Source organism: Doryrhamphus excisus, linkage group LG18 (genome assembly GCF_037039965.1).
Source record: "Doryrhamphus excisus strain RoL-2023G ecotype Guam linkage group LG18, RoL_Dexc_Guam_v1.1, whole genome shotgun sequence".
NCBI classification, from domain to species: Eukaryota; Metazoa; Chordata; class Actinopteri; order Syngnathiformes; family Syngnathidae; genus Doryrhamphus; species Doryrhamphus excisus.
The window spans coordinates 15,749,308-15,769,138 of NC_136374.1; the positions used below are offsets into that span (position 1 = coordinate 15,749,308).

The window sequence follows — 19,831 nt, forward strand, 5'->3', positions numbered from 1 at the left end:
CCGGTCGCAGCGGAATGATTTGGTAGGTGAGTTCGATTTAAGAACCGTGTGGCGTTGCCTTTGATTTCTGTTCAGCCGGGCGGGGTAAAGATAGAGCGCAGCACATCCATCCCCCCACTTCCCAGTGACGTGACTCGACTCGCGTCTCAGTGTTTCAAATCAAACGCAAACAGCAAGGGAGTAATCGTCCGTAAGGAAACCATTGAACAAATAATCCCGAACAAGAAATAAAGTGCCTAGAAATTACTAACTGTGCAATGGTAAACTTCCCTGAAGTTAATTTGTCTTAAAATAAATCGAGTTGTCATTAAAAGTATGTGATTGATCCCACCAAGTAATTTGGACCTGCATCTGTTGCGTGTGTGCATTTATATAGATGAAATTATGACAGTGATACGTAGGTATTATATGTAGGTAATTATGTTTATTCATATGAAAGCGAATGCTAATAATAAGTCATTTATGGGTTTCTACTTTTCGAAGCGGAAGCACACAGTCCCCGTCTGTCACCCAATCGCTTCCAACTAGATAATTCCCCTTTGAGTTGAAAGAGTAGAGAATGGATACCAACTGAAAGCTGAAATTCAAAGCCAAAAGAATCACAGTGGGGGGAACAAATCAGCAGGCACATTTCACCGACCGGCACGGAAAAGATGCAAGAATGACTCAACCTCAGCTGAATGAGTTCATTCCTCCTCCGGAGTGTCCTGTTTTTGAGCCCAGCTGGGAGGAATTCGCTGACCCTTTTGCGTACATTAACAAAATACGACCGATTGCTGAGAAAACTGGCATCTGCAAAGTCCGACCGCCACCGGTAAGGCTCCCTTGATATATGTGGACGTTGTGTATCGGCCCGGGCATCCGCAGTGTTCCAGGAATGAGCTTTAAGTCGCAGTCAAAGTTGTGTTTTTAGACAGCTTTCAACATGGCGGAGTAAGGGCTCGAGAGTTGAATTGTCAGCTAGCCTGCGCGAGGACTGTTGTGTTTGCTTAGCTTGAGCTAAATAAAGTCCATATTTGCCTTTGGACGTCTGGGCCTATCAATTTGGTTCCATTATTGGCCGATTTTTAAAAATATAGATGAAATTCCTGCCTTTTAAGTGTTTACAGATAAAAAAAAGGTAGTGAGAATTGTTTACATTAGTGCGCAGTGATCGTGCTTCCTGGACTATTGTCGTAAATGCAGCATACCAAGATATTTATCGGTTATTTTTTGTAATTTTATTTAAATTCAGTAATATTTTCTATTTTAGCTTACTTTACAATAGTCGGGCCCTAGTGTAGTGGCTCTGACATCGCTACGTGATCGGGCACCAACTGTTTATGGAGCAGAGGGACCCTTTATCACAATGGACAACGGTTCCTCTTTTCATTTGCGATACTAATGAAAATATACCATCAAATAGTTTTTATATGTTTTTTTTTTGTTATAGTATTTGTGTATTTGGTGGTTATTTTAACCTCCAAATATTGATTTTAATGTTGTTTTGTTCTGAGAATTCTCTGCTTTAAGTCGTAGTTTCCTAACTTTACATTGGTTAAATATTTAGTCTTTGAACACAACATTCTTTTTTTTATTAAAGATCAAACCTTACTTCCCTTTCATTGTGTTGAGACTAGAGGCGACAGCTTTGTCAAGGGTGTGTCCACTGTTAATTTGCCTATTACACTAATACATGTCACATTTGACTGAAATTGGACTCACATCACTTTCTTTATCAGTCTGAATCCATTATTTATGTCTGGAATGTATATGATTAATTGTTGAATCTAGATGACCTAAAAGGCCAGTTTTGCATGGTCCAATGGGCCTGTCCTTGCCTTAGATAACAAGATAAAAGGTTTATTAGTCAACACAGTACTGAATGAAACTGATGTATTTTGGAAGTGGGGTCAAACTGCACTCATAATAATGTAGTAAGTGATTTGCAGTTACTCTCCCTTTTTCTGATCATTTTCCAAATGCTATTAAAATAGTTTCTATGAAAGCCAGTCTTCTGAAAGGGGGGTCCAAAAGCATAACGCAACAAGCAAAATCTACATTAAACAACCGAGTATTGTTTACGGAACATATGTAATTCAATGAAAGCATATTAAAACTGCAAATGCTTTTAAACTTCCCTTAAATGGCCACAGACCGTTTCCAAAATGGCGACATCTCCTCAAGTTGATGGACCCTGCTTCAAACCCTATGTCAGACCCGTCACCGTGTATTTTAAAACTGTAATTCACCTTCTGTGGAAACCTGATGTAAAAAAAAAAAAAACAGTTCCCCAAAGGGTACTGATTAGAAAAACATTGGGGTGTCGTAAAGTCTGGTGACAAGATTTCTCGTCTCCCACCTACAAACAGACAGGAAGAGGCTTCACTCTGTGCACTGGTTTCAGGACCTTGGCATGTTTCATAAAACAACGGCATGAACGGAGTGAGCCCTTTTGTCAGTAATACTGCCTTTGTCTCGGTGGGTGGAGGCAGGGCCGCTAGCATACACACAGAGCACAGAAGAGTGTAACACAGTTGAAATGTAATTAGTAGATTACAATGCATTTTTATGTATTTTTGTTATTTTTTTTCTTTGTACTTTGCTTTAAAATCTTGTCTTGTCTCATGTCGTGGACTGAGTGTTGCTAAACTGGAGAAATAACATGCAAATCTTCACATTGTGTGTCGAGGCAGACATCCACTCATTTGCGTGAATTCTTCTACGATTCAATTTTAGTTGCATTGTGTATGGACTAGAGTTTGGTCAAAGTACATGTTTTTAATGCAGCAAAATGCATTTGATGCACAAATGAGGTGTTATTCTTTGAAAATCACAACTACCGAAACATAAGTGTTTGCAGTATATATTTTTTGGGTGATAGCTGCAAGTGACTGCGCCCTCTTTGGTACACTTTTAAGAAGACTGACCTATTAATGTCCATCCATTTTCTATGTTTCTTATCCTGGCCCATGAATTCCTGCGTGTAAAATCAAAACACAATGTGCAAATCCAGTAGTATTATGCTGTGTACTGTAACAGTGCTTCACCATGTCGGCCATCTTGATGAAGTTAATGTAGACAATTTTTGAGGGTTGCTATTCTAGCTGTCTTCGGGCGATAGGCGGGGTACACCCTGGACTGGTTGTCAGCCAATCACGGCGCAGATATAGACAAACAACCATTCACACTCACATTCATACCTATGGACAATTTGGAGTCGCTAATTAACCTAGCATGTTTTTGGAATGTGCACGGGGAGAACATGCAAACTCCACACAGAGATGGCCGAGGGTGGAATTGAACCCTGGTCTCCTATCTGTGTGGCCTGCACACTAACCACTCGACTGTCATGCAGCCTATTATACAAAAATATCCATACTAAATGTTATGAATTAATGCCAATTGACAGCATGCCTGGGCTCGGTCCCAGATAATGAGGACAAACAGTATAGAAAATAAATGAATGGGTGGATATTAAATGCCCCCATGGGTGGTAACACCACAAGCAGAGCTATTTCCCCTCATTTTTGTCTTTCAGGGTAAAACATGAACAAAACAACATTGTGTCGATCTGACAGAGTCATTGTCTGTTTTTATGTAATTCATGAAGAGCTTTGCTCAATCTACCGTAATACTTTCACAAGTTGGCATCACAAAATCATATGTACAGTTTGCATCATTTTATACCCGCTTATGCCGGATTAAACATCTGATTGCATCAGAAGTCATTTCTGTTACAAAAAAAGTGTACGTCTCTTGTGTGAGCTCATGCAGCATATTCTTGTCCAACTGAGATTATCTTCCAGAGTATCTTGTTGTCAACAATAGATTCATGTGACTTTCAGGAAGTTGTGTGGTCTGCTGCATGTCGGTGATACAGCAGCATGCATTACTAGCGCTACTGTGTCACGGTGCAGCAACACTTAACACAGTTGTTAGCGTAACCTTCATATCCGGCCACTTTCACTTGTTTTGTGTGTAGTATAAATATATACACTGGTAAAATTTGAATTTCTCATGTTGAACATATTGTTGCCAGTATTATCACACAGCGTCATTGTTCCTGGTGTTGCACAACAATATTTGCATGCAAAAAATTACAATGTTTTTTGTGTGTGTTTTGTATTTTATTAGGATTGGCAGCCACCGTTTGCTTGTGATGTTGACAGATTGAAATTCACACCACGCATTCAAAGGCTCAATGAGTTGGAGGTATGTTCATTTAATCGCGTCGCTATGCATCTTTTACATTAATTGTGTGTACTGCACTTGTTGTTTAGTAGAAGTGACATGTCTAATTTTAGTTCTCATTTTTTAGGCTCAAACCAGAGTGAAACTAAACTTCTTGGATCAAATTGCAAAGTTTTGGGAGCTTCAAGGTTGCACTTTGAAAATCCCTCACGTGGAAAGAAAGATTCTAGATCTGTACCAGCTCAACAAGGTCTCTGCAAATTCTGGCATTGTGTTTTGTTTAGTTTTTCTACACATGAATGTAACATTGTTGCTTTGTTCTACAGCTAGTGAATGAGGAAGGAGGTTTCGATGCAGTCTGCCGAGACCGACGTTGGAGTAAAATCTCCATCAAGATGGGCTTTGCTTCAGGGAAGGCAGTTGGTTCCCATCTGCGGGCCCACTATGAGCGGATCCTCTATCCATATAACCTATTCCAGACTGGAGACAATCAGCCTGTACGGTTCAGCATAAATGTTTATGTGACCAAGGTTTTTTTTGTAGTTGTTTTTTTTTTTTTTTTGGGTAGTCTGATATCAAGTATCAAGGGGTTTGGCCTTGTAAGCTTCATTGTCGATGACTGTCTTGGCATCACAAGCAGCACAGATTTATTGCCACTATCTCCAGTGGGTCAAACACCCCACTGAGAGATTTATTATTGAGTGTTTTAACACGGATACTGTTCAACAGATGGCACTCTTATACACATTCAAAGATAAATTCAACATTTTCATCCAAAGGTGCCCATTGCCATTTTGTTATTTTATATAATACATTTTATGTTAGGTGTTTTATGTCTAATTGTTTGTTTTTTTTTGTTTTTTTTATACTTTATTTTTATATTTTTCTAAACAAAACGTCAACAGCACACACTCAAAAACAAAAAGGGGGGACTGGACATACACAGCACACAATTTGGTTATCCCACATTCCCTGTCATGGTGCAACTTGAGTATTTTTTTTATACTTTATTTTTATTTAGTCTAATTGTTTTTTATTATACAGTTGTGGCAAAAATATTGGGCCATGTTTGATGAATCAGACCCATCCTTTTTTTTTATGCAGCACTTCATTTAGTGGGTAGTGGGACTAGTGAATGTAAATTTAAGACCAGAATTGCTTCTTATGAATTTTAGAAGCTTGTGTCCTGTCTAAAATGTATTTGCCATTATTAATAGTAGTGACCATTTACATTTATAAGAGCATTTCCAAATTATAGTGCTGAGTTCTTTATAAGGTTTATTCGTTTATAGTCATTACCGTCTGTCCTCCAACTTATCTCTCCAGAGAGCCACCTTGACCAATGACACGAAAGATAAGGAGTACACCCCGCATGACCTGCCGCAGCGCCAGTCTGTACAACCCCAGGAGATCTGCAGCATAGCTCGCCGTGCAAAACGGATGCGATCTGAAGTGAGCGCGGTTTGCCTACTTCTCTATTTTACATTTCCTCCTCATATCACGTTTTTCCACCCCTGACACTCATGACGTCACTCTGCAGAGGGGTTGTGTGAAAAGCGAACCCGGGGAAGTTTGCGAGAATCGTCCAAATCTCAGGAGGAGGATGGGAACATGCGTTGCCAAGCCAGATCCTGGTACAAATGAAAACTATTAAAACGTTGATAATGTTTAAATGTTAAATTAAAGTTTTATTCATTAATGTTTTTTAGTGAGAAAGACAGTGAAGGAGGAGACTGATGAACATGATGTCATTCATGAAGAAACTGTGTTACATAACACAAACAACAATACACAGAGTAAAGTAAGTATATAATTCAGTAAATAATGCATACTTACATCATATTTTTCTTATTTTAAGACAACCTTTTCATGTCTAATCAGGTGGAGCAATACATGTGCCTGGTGTGCGGCAAAGGAAGTGAAGAGGACCGCTTGTTGTTGTGCGATGGCTGCGATGACAGCTATCACATCTTCTGTCTCATACCCCCTTTACACGATGTTCCCAAAGGAGACTGGAGATGCCCCAAGTGCCTGGCTCAGGTGAGGTGCCGGTTCTTCACCCCAAGGGTGTCAAATCTTGATATAAGATATGAATAAAACAACCTGTGCTGTGACCAAATTATAAAACATTTTTTTTATTTTTAGGTGGATTTAAGTCAATGTATGTCCGTTTTTGTTTTGGCAGGAATGCGGCAAACCTCAGGTCGCTTTTGGTTTTGAGCAGGCCAGCAGGGGTTACACCCTGCAAGCTTTTGGAGACATGGCTGATTCCTTCAAATCTGATTATTTCAACATGCCAGTTCATGTGAGTGCAGAAACCTTCCTGCAACTGTTTTGTCGAGATCAGGGGTCTCAAACTCGCGGCCAGCGGGCCAAATGCGGCCCGCGATACGCTAGTTTGAGGCCCCCACCTTGATACCAAAGTTTAATGTTGAAATGACAGCTTAAAGCTGTGTGCACACCGGACACAATTAACAGGATTTTGCCCCGCCCATACTGTTACCCCGCCCTGTTTTGCTGTTTTGGATTAACAATGAAGCTAAATGCTTATGACGCTGGGTACAAATAAATGCAGGAAATGATTTGGAATAAAACGGAAAATACACGTCAAGATAAAGCATCTCATCAAACATGACGCTGCTCCCAGATGGAACTGAGTATGATGCTAACTTGCTAATTGGGTCAAATGATTAAGTTTCATTAATGTTCATGTTAAAGGTTAAATAACTGTTAATACTGTACATTTGAATCTGGAAAAAAATATTTTTCTACTGGTTTCTTACGTTTTTCTTATTTGCTGTTTTATTATTATTTTACTTATTTATTACTGATTGATTGATTTATTGTCTTTATTCTTAATTTGTTTATTTTTTAATCTTATTTTGTGTATAGAAAAATAAAAATTAAGATATTTGAGAACAGTGGGATGTTTTATCAGATATTTTGGTGTGGAAAACCGGAACCAAAGTACTGTAAAAGTGTAGGGTATAGCAGAAGCAAAAGCATTGAAGATTTTTTTTTTGTTTATTTTCCAGTTTTTAATAAATGCGCTTTGGGTTTTTTTTTGAAAACCTGATTTGGCCCGACTTCACCTAGAACCTAGCTCCGGTGGCCCCCAGGTAAATTGAGTTTGAGACCCCTGGTCTAGATGTCTTGTTTACAGGATCCTCCATAATTCTCTGCAACAGAAATGTCAATGCAATATCAATCTCACACATTCCTCACTCATACGCAGCGTGACTTTAATAATATTGGAGTTATGATTAGAGAATCTAAATTTCCTGATCTCCAAACATATTTTTAGATGGTGCCAACTGAGCTGGTGGAGAAGGAATTTTGGCGTCTCGTCAGCACCATCGAAGAGGATGTGACTGTAGAATATGGAGCGGACATTGCCTCCAAGGACGTTGGGAGTGGTTTCCCCGTGAAGAACAGCCATTTCGAAGTGTCTCCTGAAGATGAGGTATGCCACCGAGACTTCATGCATGCAGAAAATAGAATAATAATAATAATAATAATAATAATAATAATAATAATAATAATAGATTATCGATCCCAGCTGGACTAATTTAACTTCTTGCGTCCTTCAGCATTATCTGAGAAGTGGCTGGAACCTCAACAACATGCCCGTGCTGGACTCCTCAGTCCTGACTCACATTACAGCCGACATCTGTGGGATGAAGTTACCCTGGCTCTATGTGGGCATGTGCTTCTCCTCCTTCTGCTGGCATATTGAGGACCACTGGAGCTACTCCATCAACTACCTTCACTGGTAACGCTTTCATACAGTGTAGTGGATTTGAAGTGATATGGACTTTTAAATATTTGAAACAGTATTTAACACGCCCTTTGGTATTTTATTTTTTATTGAACCACATTATCTCTAAAGGGGACCTATAAATGCTGTTACAGTGTTGTATTCTCATGTTAAAAGATGCCAAAGCATCGGATGATGCACTTGCCAGGTATGATCAAACACATACTAGGAATTTGTTTTGTTATAGTAGGTGCAGACACATCTATTAAAAAAGAATGAAAAAATACAAAATATACAGAATAACAGTATAAATATATGTACACAGTCTGTTTTTTGTTTGTTTTTCCTAAAAGTCCAAACTGGGCGTTAATGTAACGCATATAGTGAAAGTGTCAAAGTGGCAGGATGAGGCAGAGATGGGGTGTGAAGAGTGTCAGGTGGGGTTCCGGGCCTTGTTGATGAGGCTGACAGCAGACGGGAAGAAACTGTTCTTGTGGCGTGAGGTTTTGTGTCCTGATGGACCGCAGCCTCCTGCCAGAGGGGAGCGTCTCGAACACCCGAGTTCTACTGACGTCAATGCGACCTGAACTTCCTTATATCGGCTGCAGATTGTTTGCACTCAGTAAATGTGGACTTACGTATCCGTAAGTCCTCGGGAGCACTTGGGAGCGTGACCAATCACAACGGAGTGGGCATGCATGAAGGCGGGCCGTGAGTGAAATAAATTAAACAGCACGGGTCCATGGAAACACTGCAGAAAGAGGTGTAGAATCTACAATATCTAAAAAGCTTAATGTGCGGGTTATTGTGTGTAGCTCCTCTATAGGACTCCACAGCTCAATACAAAGGGCCAAAAATGAGCCCAACAGGTCCCCTTTTAAAGAATGCAATATGAATGTCAAATAGTGATTGTTTTTCACAATGTCTGCCTGTACAGGGGGGAGCCAAAGACCTGGTATGGTGCCCCTGGTTATGCTGCCGAGCACTTGGAGGCGGTCATGAAGAAACTAGCTCCTGAGCTCTTCGAGTCACAGCCAGACTTGCTTCATCAGCTGGTCACGATTATGAATCCCAACACGCTGATGAATAACGGCGTTCCGGTAAACCACTCAGTTTTGCAACAAATGTCTACATCTGAAAAAATATATGGTTTGTTACTACTACAGTTACGACCCATCATCTTACAAATAGCTTATTATTATTATTATTATTATTATTATTAACAGTTTTGAGAAATGCTTAGTGGACAACATTCACTTGCTACAATATAATTTTGACTGATGCTATCCGAGGGGTATTAAGTTAATAATGAGTATATTATTTGGGTTGTAATTTATAGTGTTTTCGAGCCTAAATGAGGGCTGTTTTCTAATATATGGCTTCCCCTGCATAACCATGATACAGCTTATCAGTCGTAAATGTACTGTTAAATTGTTAGCTCCCTTGACTTTGTCACACAGTATATTAGCAAAGGAATGCCCTAGCGCTAGGTGAATGTACACAGCATCATATTCCAAGAAGTAAGCATTAATTTTTGCCATTTTTCTGTGTTTCTAACTGTAGATCTATCGCACCAACCAGTGTGCAGGAGAGTTTGTCATCACCTTCCCCAGAGCGTATCACAGTGGATTCAATCAAGGTTTCAACTTCGCTGAAGCGGTTAACTTTTGCACCATGGACTGGGTATGAAGATATCTATGTACACAGTACCAAAAATTTAGATTTTATAGATTATATAATACAATAATAATACATTTTATTTGTATAGCGCTTTTCAAAATACTCAAAGACACTTTACAGGAAAATGGAGTTGGATAAAAGCAAGTAAACAGAATAGAAGACAACATTTATTGGTTAATACACAGTTAAAACATGAGAAAAAGCAGGGCGGGGCACAGCAGTCATGTATAAAAAGTTAAGACATTAAAAACAGATTTAAAGAGGTGTTTTTTTTTAAGTTGTTTTTTGAAACTGGAAAAGTCAGGGCAAGCGCGGAGTGAATGCGGCAAAGAGTTCCAGAGGGTGGGGGCAGCGAATGGAGAAGGCTCTGTCTCCCCAGGTTCGGAGCTTAGTCTTAAAGGGGAGTACCAGGAGGTTGGAGTCTGAGGAGCGAAGGGGGACGCGGGGGATTGTGTGGATGGAGCAGGTCTTATGAGAAGAATTTTGAAGTGAATGCGTTGGGGAACGGGAAGCCAGTGGAGGTTTTGGAGGACAGGGGTAATGTGTTCACGGGAGCGGGTGGAGGTGAGGAGGCGGGTAGCGGAGTTCTGAATATATTGTAGTTTGTTGAGGGTTTTGGAAGGTGTACCGTAGACAATACTGTTGCAGTAGTCCATTCTGGTTGTGATGAATGCATGGATCAGGGAGTATATAGATTTATAATTACAACTGGCGGCCTGTATGAAAATACATGCAGTCAGAACTTCTATATTGAATGTCTGTGTGTGTATTTTTTTAAATTTTTTTAAAGATGCCTATCGGACGAGAATGTGTGAAGCACTATCGCCAGCTGAGCAGGTACTGCGTCTTCTCCCACGACGAGATGGTTTGCAACATGGCCTGCAAAGCAAACATGATGGATGTGGACCTGGCCTCCGCTGTGCACAAGGAGATGGCCGCCATGGTTCAAGAAGAAGAAGAACTTCGAGAGAATATCAACAGGATGGTAAGGAGCTGTAATTTGTCATCCACCTTATTAACATTGTACCTGGAACTTCAGTCTTTCAATGCCCCCAGTTTTTGTATAAATCGTATAAAGCCCCGGTTTTCATACACTACCTCAGTTATTACAAATGTTTACCCTGTACGGTGTCATTACATGGAATCGAGTCGCCCTATGCTTTGGCGGCTTTTCTATTCATGCATTTTTTATCGAGTGAAATTGCCCACCACAGAGCGTCAGAGGGGGGAATGAATAGCAGGCGCTATTTGTTTACCTCTATTTGCGGGCACATCATGGTGAGAAGTTGTTGTTGTTAGTGTGAATCCCCTCCCTTCACACCCTCTTCCTGCACTCCTCATATATATGTCCTCAATAAAGGTAAATTATATTGATTGTGTCTATATGTTAAATGTATCCATTCAATCATTTGTTTTTTGCATGTGAAATACAATTATCAAATGTATGTTTGGTTCATATTTTTGAGCATCATGAACAAATTAATTGGATTGACATTATTTCCTGTCAGAAAAATTGTGTATTTTGTACGATTATATTTTTAGGCACTTTAAAACAGATTTATACTGAAAACCGATGGTTCCGTTGCATTGTGTTTATCAAAACACTCTTCCTGTTATTTCCTCTTTGCTGTCATTTAATGACTATGAAACTGTATCCCCAGGGGGTGGTACAAACCCGGCAAGTTGATTATGAGCATCTCCCTGATGAGGAGCGCCAGTGCTGCAAGTGTCGGACCACCTGCTACCTGTCTGGTATCACTTGTGTCTGCAGTCCTGGCAAGATGGTCTGCCTGTATCACGCCCAGTACCTCTGCTCCTGTCCCCTTAGCAACCTAACACTCCAGTGAGTCTTTTCATTGCCACAGCAACTCGAGATGTTTCTCATGAATTACGTTCAGTCATCTACGGCACCCAGTTAACACAAGTCGGTTGTTTTTAATGATTTTATGTAAATACGCTACAGTTTTGTGAATTTATTTAAAATGGCGGTTTCTATTACGTGTACAGCTTTGCACCACTGACATTATTGGATATTACGCTATGTGCAGCCACTTAAATTCAAGAGGGATATAGTGAGGGCTGACTGACTGCCTGACTGCCTTTTTTTAATCTCCTGTCTTACTTTTTCCACTAGTTATAAATTTACACTGGATGATTTATACCCAATGATGGCATCAGTGAAGCTGCGTGCAGAGTCTTATAAGGAGTGGCTGAGTACCGTGGAGGACATCTTGCAGAAGAAAGACAACAAAAAGAGAGGTGAAGTTAATTGAAGTCTGTTGACACATAAGAACAAGCGTCATAGCCATATTTACATTTATTCATAATCTGTGTTAAGTCTTTTTGTGTATGTTTTTTTAAAGAGTTCTGTGTGTCTGTCAGGTTTGGAGGAGATTCACAGCCTGGTGGAGCAGGCGGAGACGAAAGCATTTCCACAAACCAGCCTACTGGATCAGCTGCGTGTTGTTGGCTTGCAGGCTGACAAAGTCGCTGTGGTGGCACAACAGCTTCTGAATGGGAAAAGGCAAACGAGGTACTAAGATGTTTCACGTTTCTGTGCTTAATTAAAGGTAATGGTTGTATTTCATTTAAACATGCATCAGATTACAATTGAGTGCATCCCATAATCAGTTCACAGTTCCACAAGTCCAAAAGGAGTAGGAAGAAGCAAAGCTTATTAAATCCTACCCCTCCATCTGGTACTTTTACAATCAGTAACTGTTACATTTGTTCACTTCCTGCTTTCCTAATATAATTTAATTTTTAAAATGTTTTAATTTAATTAAAAAAATAATTAAATTTTTTATTTTTAAAAAAATTTTAATTTAATAAAAAAAATTAATTACATTTTTGTCACATACCGAAGTACAAGGTGATATGAGCATCCAATGACATAATGGGTACCATAGTAAGTGTCAATATAGTGATATATAGCACATCATCACTGGTTCAAGACTCTTCATCCTTGTATTTAGCAAACATCAACTGCTTGTCAATCAGTAACTGTTACATTTGTTCACTTCCTGCTTTCCATAATACAGTTTAAGGTTTTTTTTTTTGTTTTTTTTTTTTTAATTAATGTACCTCGTACCGAAGTAGGAGGTGATATGAGCATCCAATGCCATAATGGGTACCATAGTAAGTGTCAATATAGTGATATATATAGCACATCATGACTGGTTCAAGACTCTTCATCCTTGTATTTAGCAAACATCAACTGGCTCATCGTTGTGCATTGTTTGATTTCCTTACTCAATCCATTCCATAGTTTGATTCCACATACTGAAATGCTATGGCTTTTTAACGTAGTCCTAGCATATAAGTGTTTCAAATGTACTTCTTCCCTGAGATCATATTTCAGTATTGGATGACATTTTTAGCTAATTGGTTATTTTTAGCCTTATGCATTATTTTAGCTGTTTGAAAATTAATTAAAATAAATTTTGTAATGTTTATGACATTTTCATATATTAGCTGTGTTTCAGCTTTTGTCTTCTTTCCTGTCGTAATATTGTAGGTATCGCTCTTGCGGGGGGAAGTCTCAAGGCCAGAACGAATTAACAGTGGAGGAGCTGAGGTCATTTGTGCAACAGCTGGACAACCTACCATGTAACATCCGACAGGCACCTTTACTGAAGGTTGTGAACCATTTAAGTGAATTGTTATACTTCTTATATGCGTACCTATAGAGAGAGTTGACATTTAATAGTTCAACTTTAAACGTAATAGCAATTCTTTATCGGTGCCAGGACCTGCTGACTCGGGTTGAAGAATTCCAGCAACGCAGTGAAAGACTCCTCTCTGACGACTCGCCTAACTCTGCCGAGCTTCAGAACCTCTTGGATCTGAGCCTGGGCCTTGACGTGGAGCTGCCCGAGTTGCCTCTTCTCCGCGAGAGACTGGAGCAGGCTCGTTGGTTGGAAGCTGTGCAGCAAGCCAGCGGCCGGCCAGACGACCTCTGTCTCGACACAATGAGGAGGCTGATCGACCAGGGGGTGGGCCTGGCTCCTCACAGTTCGGTGGAAAGAGCCATGGCTCGTCTGCAAGAGCTCCTGACTGTGTCCGAGCAGTGGGAGGAGCGAGTTCTTGGCCTCATGGAAGCCAGGTGAGGAAGAAAGCATTCTCGTATTTCCAAACAAAAAGATCAGGCTGTGTTGCTTGCTGAGTATTTGACTAATTGGTCAGATATTTCTGGCATTGTAGTCCCGTTATTGATCGTACCACCAGGAAAACCCATGACACTCCCCACAGCTTGTCTGCACCAGTTTTTTTATGTAGTGATAGTGTTTGTTTCTCCCGTGTATGTCTTTCCATAGTCCATATTGCAGCATCGAGACGCTTGACGCCGCACTGCAAGAAATTGCAAACATCCCTGCTTACCTCCCCAACTGCCTGCAGTTGAAGGATGCTGTGGTAAAGGCTAAGAAATGGCTCCATGAAGCTGATGCCCTACAGGTGAGATTCACACATAACGGACATTTTGTCAGGGAGAGATCTTAGCATCCTATTATAAATGTTGTCTTTGCTCACTTGCAGCTCGGGGGTCGTATTCCCGTGCTGGACAGACTCTCTGAGCTGGTACTCAGAGCGGAGGGTATTCCAGTAAGGCTGGATCCTCTGAGTCGACTCGAGGCGCTGGTTGTTGATGTGCAGACCTGGAAGGAAAGTGCAGCTAAAACATTCCTAATAAAAAACTCCCCTTTTTCGCTTTTAGAGGTATGAAAAGATACATTATGTCGCTATGTACATGGACATTGGATTTCTAGTCACTCTTTTGCATTTCCTAGGTTCTGTGCCCAAGATGTGACATAGAAGCAGGACTTCAGAGGTCAAAGTATAAAAAAACAAAGGAGGGAACACAGACCAGTAAGAAATCCTCCGTAAAACTGGACTCGCTCTACGACGTGGAAAGAGCTCTCTCTGAAAGCAAAGACTCTGCTTCTGCTGTAAGTGTGTTGTCATATATAAATATAGCAAACTGTTTTATTATATTGCTATTGGTGTAGAAAAGAGGTCTCAAGCTCAATTTACTTGGGGGCCACTGGAGCTAGGGTCTGGGCGAGACTGGGCCGCATCAGGTTTTCAAACAAAAAAACAAAAAAACACACATTTATTAAAAACAGAAAAATGAATAAACTTTGCTTTGGTTTCGATTTTCTACAAGAAAAGCTCTGATAAAACATTCCACTGTTCTCAAATATCTTACTTTTTATTTTTCTACACAAAATAAGATGAAAAATAAAGAAACAAATCAAGAATAAAGAAAATCAATCAATCAGTAATAAATAAATATAATAATAAAACGGCAAATAATAAAAACTTAAGAAACCACATATAGTTGGTGGGTAGACAAATTATTTATTTCAGATTAAAATGAACAAAGCATTATTAGAGCCCTGTAGACATGACAAAACACGACTATAGTCACATTTATACTCTTTTTATTTACAACATATTGCGCAACTGCAGGGTCTTGAGACACATGCTAACTCGCAAACTAGAGAGCTAGCGACCTAAACGGTAGCCTTCAAGTTATTTCCTTTAAACTTAAATCGCCAAAAACTTACCACTTCCACACGGATAGGGAGGATAACTATTAACAGTTATTTAACCTTTAACATGAACATTAATCAAACGTAATAATTTTTTTTGGGTACATGATACCATACAGCATGCATATCAAACTTTACATTAAACTTTCATATCAAGGCGGGGGCCTCAAACTAGTGTCCGCGTGTTTGAGACCCCTGGCGTAGAATAATGAAAATATTAGAATTTATCTGATTTAATCAAAGAAAATTTGACATTTTCTTCAAATTTTATTCATTGAGTTAATTGCTTTAATGTAGTTGTGAGGTGGGTCTAATTCATGTTCTCCCATCAGATGGCCACCCTTGCTGAGGTCCACCAGAAGGAGATGGAGACCTTGTTGGCTCTGAGGGCTACAAACGAGTCAAAGCTTCTTCCTGCTGAGAACTGTTGTGCACTTACCGTATGCGTGTGCCAAAAGGCGCCCTCGGGGGCCATGGTGCAATGTGAGCTCTGTCGAGATCTTTTCCACAGTGGGTGCGTTGTAGCAACCCCCGAACTCAAATACGGCCAAGTCTGGCTTTGCCCTCTTTGCCAGCGCTCAAGGAAGCCGCCCCTAGACAAGGTCCTGCCTCTATTGGCGTCCCTGCAGAGGATTAGAGTCCGACTGCCCGAGGGGGATGCGTTGCGCTTTCTCATTGAGCGGACGGTGCGGTGGCAGCACCGAGTTCAGCAGGCCTGCACGGAAGGACTGTTGGAAAAAGTGTCAAAGATGGTCAGTGACGAGATAAGCATTTCTCACACATAGAAATGCAAACATTATGATATGTGATATAGCTCACATTGTTTTATTTATTTTCTTCCATGTTTACAGGGCAAAAATGGATCAAAAATATCGTTGCATCATGAAAAGAACGGCTGCTCCTTTTACACAGAGCACCAGTGTGTTCCAGTGCAGGGTCAGTTGATCACACAGCGTGCTTGTGTTTTTGTGTTTTTATTTTAAATTCTGAAGCCACACTTGCCAAATGTTCCTTTCACAGGACTTGGCCCTGAGCTGGAGGAGCTGATGGTGGAAGGGTTTCTGCTGCAGGTCACGCTGCCTGAGACGGAGCAGCTTTACACGTATTTGCTGAACAAACTGGCTCCACTACCCGCTCGGAGCAGCCCCTGCAGGGCAAGCACAAAAGATGATGAGCTCCAGACAGCAAGCACAAAACTCCACAAAAAGGTATTTAAAGGGATAGTTTGGATTTTAGCCTGGATAAGCAGTGAAGTCCGCCAACAGCGGCTCACTTTGTGTCCTGTTTCTCCGCCGTCGTATCACATCGCGCTCCCGCCTGTCGATTGTCACGCACATTTGCCGGTTCACAGTGTTCACTGCTGGGATCGTGAAATTAAACATGTCGAACTACGAAACAAGGGCGGTGTCTTTATGAACTGGAATACACAAATGCCAAACTTTGTCAGATGGAGTTAGGTGCTAGCGCCAAAGAGTGTAAAAGTGTGCATTGCACACATGAAACTGTTTCACCGTAGCCACTCTGGTTTCTACATTATAGCCAATGGCGAGCAGCCATAGTTGTCTAATAGCAATGTCCGTGACAGGAAAACGATGGAATTCATAGGGCGACACTTCCTTGTTGTCACGCCTCCTTATATCGAACAGCTCATACAGTCCACTGTATTATCACATACTACAGTATTAATTGGCCCTGTACCCTAGAAACCGCCCATGAATGGATATAATACATGTAATAAACTGAACATTTTCTGGAAACAAAATGGTATTTGGTTAAACAGTACGTGATAATAAGCTCATGATTAAATAGTATGTGATAATAAGATCATCACATGGTTTGTCTGGTATCAGGCCAGGTATCATGCCCCCAAGTGTCAGTATCAGCCCGAGACCGAAACCATGTGATAACCTATAATTATCACCATTATTAATAAGAAATGCCCACTCAGGTTGTGGTTGACTGCATGGTTGACCACTTTTCTTGACATAAAATATGACATCCAAGGGGGCATTGCTATAAAGAAGTGCTCCATATACTATGTCAACATATAGTATTATCTTCCTCATTATCGCTAGGCAGCGTGCTGACTGCTGACTAGTTACACAGCATTAAAAAGTGCACGGAATGACTTCCTGTTCAGTACTAAATAAACTTCAAAATAAATGCATGGTAGTATTGAATAGACAGCGTGCCACAACATAACTGCTGACTAGTTACACAGCATTAAAAAGTGCACACAATGACGTCCTGTTCAGTACTAAATAAACTTGAAAATAAATGCATGGTAGTATTGAATAGACAGCGTGCCACAACATAACTGCTGACTAGTTACACAGCATTAAAAAGTGCACGCAATTACTTCCTGTTCAGTACTAAATAAACTTAAAAATAAATGCATGGTAGTATTGAATAGACAGCGTGCCACAACATAACTGCTGACTAGTTACACAGCATTAAAAAGTGCACGCAATGACTTCCTGTTCAGTACTAAATAAACTTCAAAATAAATGCATGGTAGTATTGAATAGACAGCGTGCCACAACATAACTGCTGACTAGTTATACAGCATTAAAAAGTGCACACAATGACTTCCTGTTCAGTACTAAATAAACTTGAAAATAAATGCATGGTAGTATTGAATAGACAGCGTGCCACAACATAACTGCTGACTAGTTACACAGCATTAAAAAGTGCATGCAATGACTTCCTGTTCAGTACTAAATAAACTTCAAAATAAATGCATGGTAGTATTGAATAGACAGCGTGCCACAACATAACTGCTGACTAGTTACACAGCATTAAAAAGTGCACGCGATGACTTCCTGTTCAGTACTAAATAAACTTGAAAATAAATGCATGGTAGTATTGAATAGACAGCGTGCCACAACATAACTGCTGACTAGTTACACTCGCTTCAACGTGGCCAACAAGTTTCTGGTTTCAGTTACGAGTTCAGTAAAAAAAAATTGAATCTCTATCTCAATAATAGTATTTCAAATTGTGGGCGTGTGAAAACATTTCTATGCCCCAGTGGGGGGATAACAGAAAATAATTGAGAGCCACTGACCTCTGTGGAAGTCAGCCAGTCCAAATGGCGTCGAGATAAGCAGTATTGTATTTATACATTTTATACGCAAAGACCGATGGCAACTAAAGTGTCAGTTACAAGAGTGCCTATTTTTTTGTGTTTATCTCTACAGAGCGGAAGTTCTAAACCCAAAAAAGATTCAACGATTGTTCAGAGCAAAAGAACCAAGCGACGCAAGGAACGCTCTGACTCTCATCACTCTGAGAAGGCCAAGAAGTGTTGCACGCAGAAGTCGAAGAGCGGCGGTGAAGAAAGCAGAAGGAGCTGCTCGCCCACAAACGTGGCGTCAGAACCTTCTGCATCCGATTCCGATGAGGACTACTCCTTGTGTGCTGCGCCGTGGTGCAGAGAACCGGAAGGAGACGAGGTGTGTTCATTTAAAGTACACAAACTGACCGACATTGTTAGCTAATTTTTTACTTTATCGTTATAGGTCAACTGGGTCCAGTGTGATGGCAGCTGCAATCAGTGGTTCCACCAGGTCTGTGTTGGCCTGTCTGCTGAGCGAGCAGAGAAGGAAGACTACATTTGCATAAGCTGCACACAGCCGGACTTCGACAGAGGGGAGTGAAGACCAAAAAGTGACTTTTTGACGGATCAGCGGTTGATTTTTGCGGCACACAAGCACTTAAAAAGTGCACACCTGAACTCTTTACCTTGTGGCTTGCTTGCCCTTAGTGAACACGGTGCTAATCACTCGTCTCCTACGTTGCAAAGACTTAACGTCACCGTTCCTGTCATGTGGCTGCTTTTCCAGCTAACCATCTCTGAAACTTTCCAAGACTCGACAAATGTTTCCAGAAGCAAGAAAGCAGGGATTTTTCAACGAGAAGTCAATTGAAATCACACTTTAGACCTTTTTTTTTTTTTTTTTTGTAGTGTCCGAACAATATGACATTTCTCCTACAGAGTTAATATAATTTCTTTTAACAAAGCAATAACTTAATTCTGCTTCAATTTAAATTGACTTGTTGAAAGTGAAACCATATGAAGTCACTTGATTAAATATTAAAACAGTTCAGGTCAAACGTTATAAACACAAATCATTTAAAGATGTTTCAGATGAATAATTATCTGAATGTATGAAAATATTAGCAGCCCTAATCCCTTTACAGTTCTGACTTTAAAATATAAAATCTGCAGGTTTCTCATATTTTAAGTCTCTGGAGAAAACGTGTTTTCTCACCGTATAGTGAGACTTGTTAAAATGAGAATGAACTGTCCGACATGAAAGGAATGTACATTTATTTTTGTGTGTGGTTTTTCCCTCAGATTTAGGTTGAAAATATTGTGTTGGATTTAGATTTAACAGATTGTGTGATTTATTCGCCACGGGTATATGACCTTTTTTTTTTTTCCTTGCTCCTTTGGTTAAATAATATAATTCATATGTTGCAGTTTGCAATTTAAAATAAAAATGTTTGTTCCCAAACATCTGGACTTGATCCAATATATTTGCAATCTTATATTTGTAGCACATTTGTTCAATTTAAAATATATATGTTTTGTTGATAATACAAGAAATGTGTTTAATGCTCTTCTTGATGTAGTAGTTCAAATTCCATACCCATTCTTAGTCTT

General features: G+C 40.1%; 1 protein-coding gene across 1 annotated transcript; it reads left to right on the forward strand.

Annotated features, from left to right (window-relative positions):
• Positions 1-495: 495 nt before the first annotated feature.
• Positions 496-19,682, forward strand: kdm5ba (lysine demethylase 5Ba). The gene is made up of 27 exons (XM_058055849.2): positions 496-814; positions 4,117-4,194; positions 4,301-4,423; positions 4,500-4,670; positions 5,500-5,625; positions 5,714-5,807; positions 5,883-5,974; positions 6,055-6,213; positions 6,359-6,478; positions 7,478-7,636; positions 7,764-7,945; positions 8,868-9,030; positions 9,494-9,613; positions 10,401-10,595; positions 11,272-11,453; positions 11,745-11,869; positions 11,993-12,143; positions 13,128-13,248; positions 13,360-13,715; positions 13,927-14,065; positions 14,147-14,326; positions 14,398-14,556; positions 15,495-15,914; positions 16,014-16,098; positions 16,183-16,370; positions 18,363-18,617; positions 18,684-19,682. Exons 1-27 carry the CDS (start codon positions 662-664, stop codon positions 18,819-18,821), a joined length of 4,434 nt encoding a protein of 1,477 aa, XP_057911832.2. The 5' UTR covers positions 496-661; the 3' UTR covers positions 18,822-19,682.
• Positions 19,683-19,831: the final 149 nt, after the last annotated feature.

Bases quoted from the DNA above. Each gene is read 5' to 3' on its own strand.
- kdm5ba (XM_058055849.2), top strand. From the start codon at position 662: ATGACTCAACCTCAGCTGAATGAGTTCATTCCTCCTCCGGAGTGTCCT. The intron at 4,424-4,499 runs GTCTCTGCAAAT...TTTGTTCTACAG, and splicing joins ATCTGTACCAGCTCAACAAG to CTAGTGAATGAGGAAGGAGG. The intron at 7,637-7,763 runs GTATGCCACCGA...TGCGTCCTTCAG, and splicing joins AAGTGTCTCCTGAAGATGAG to CATTATCTGAGAAGTGGCTG.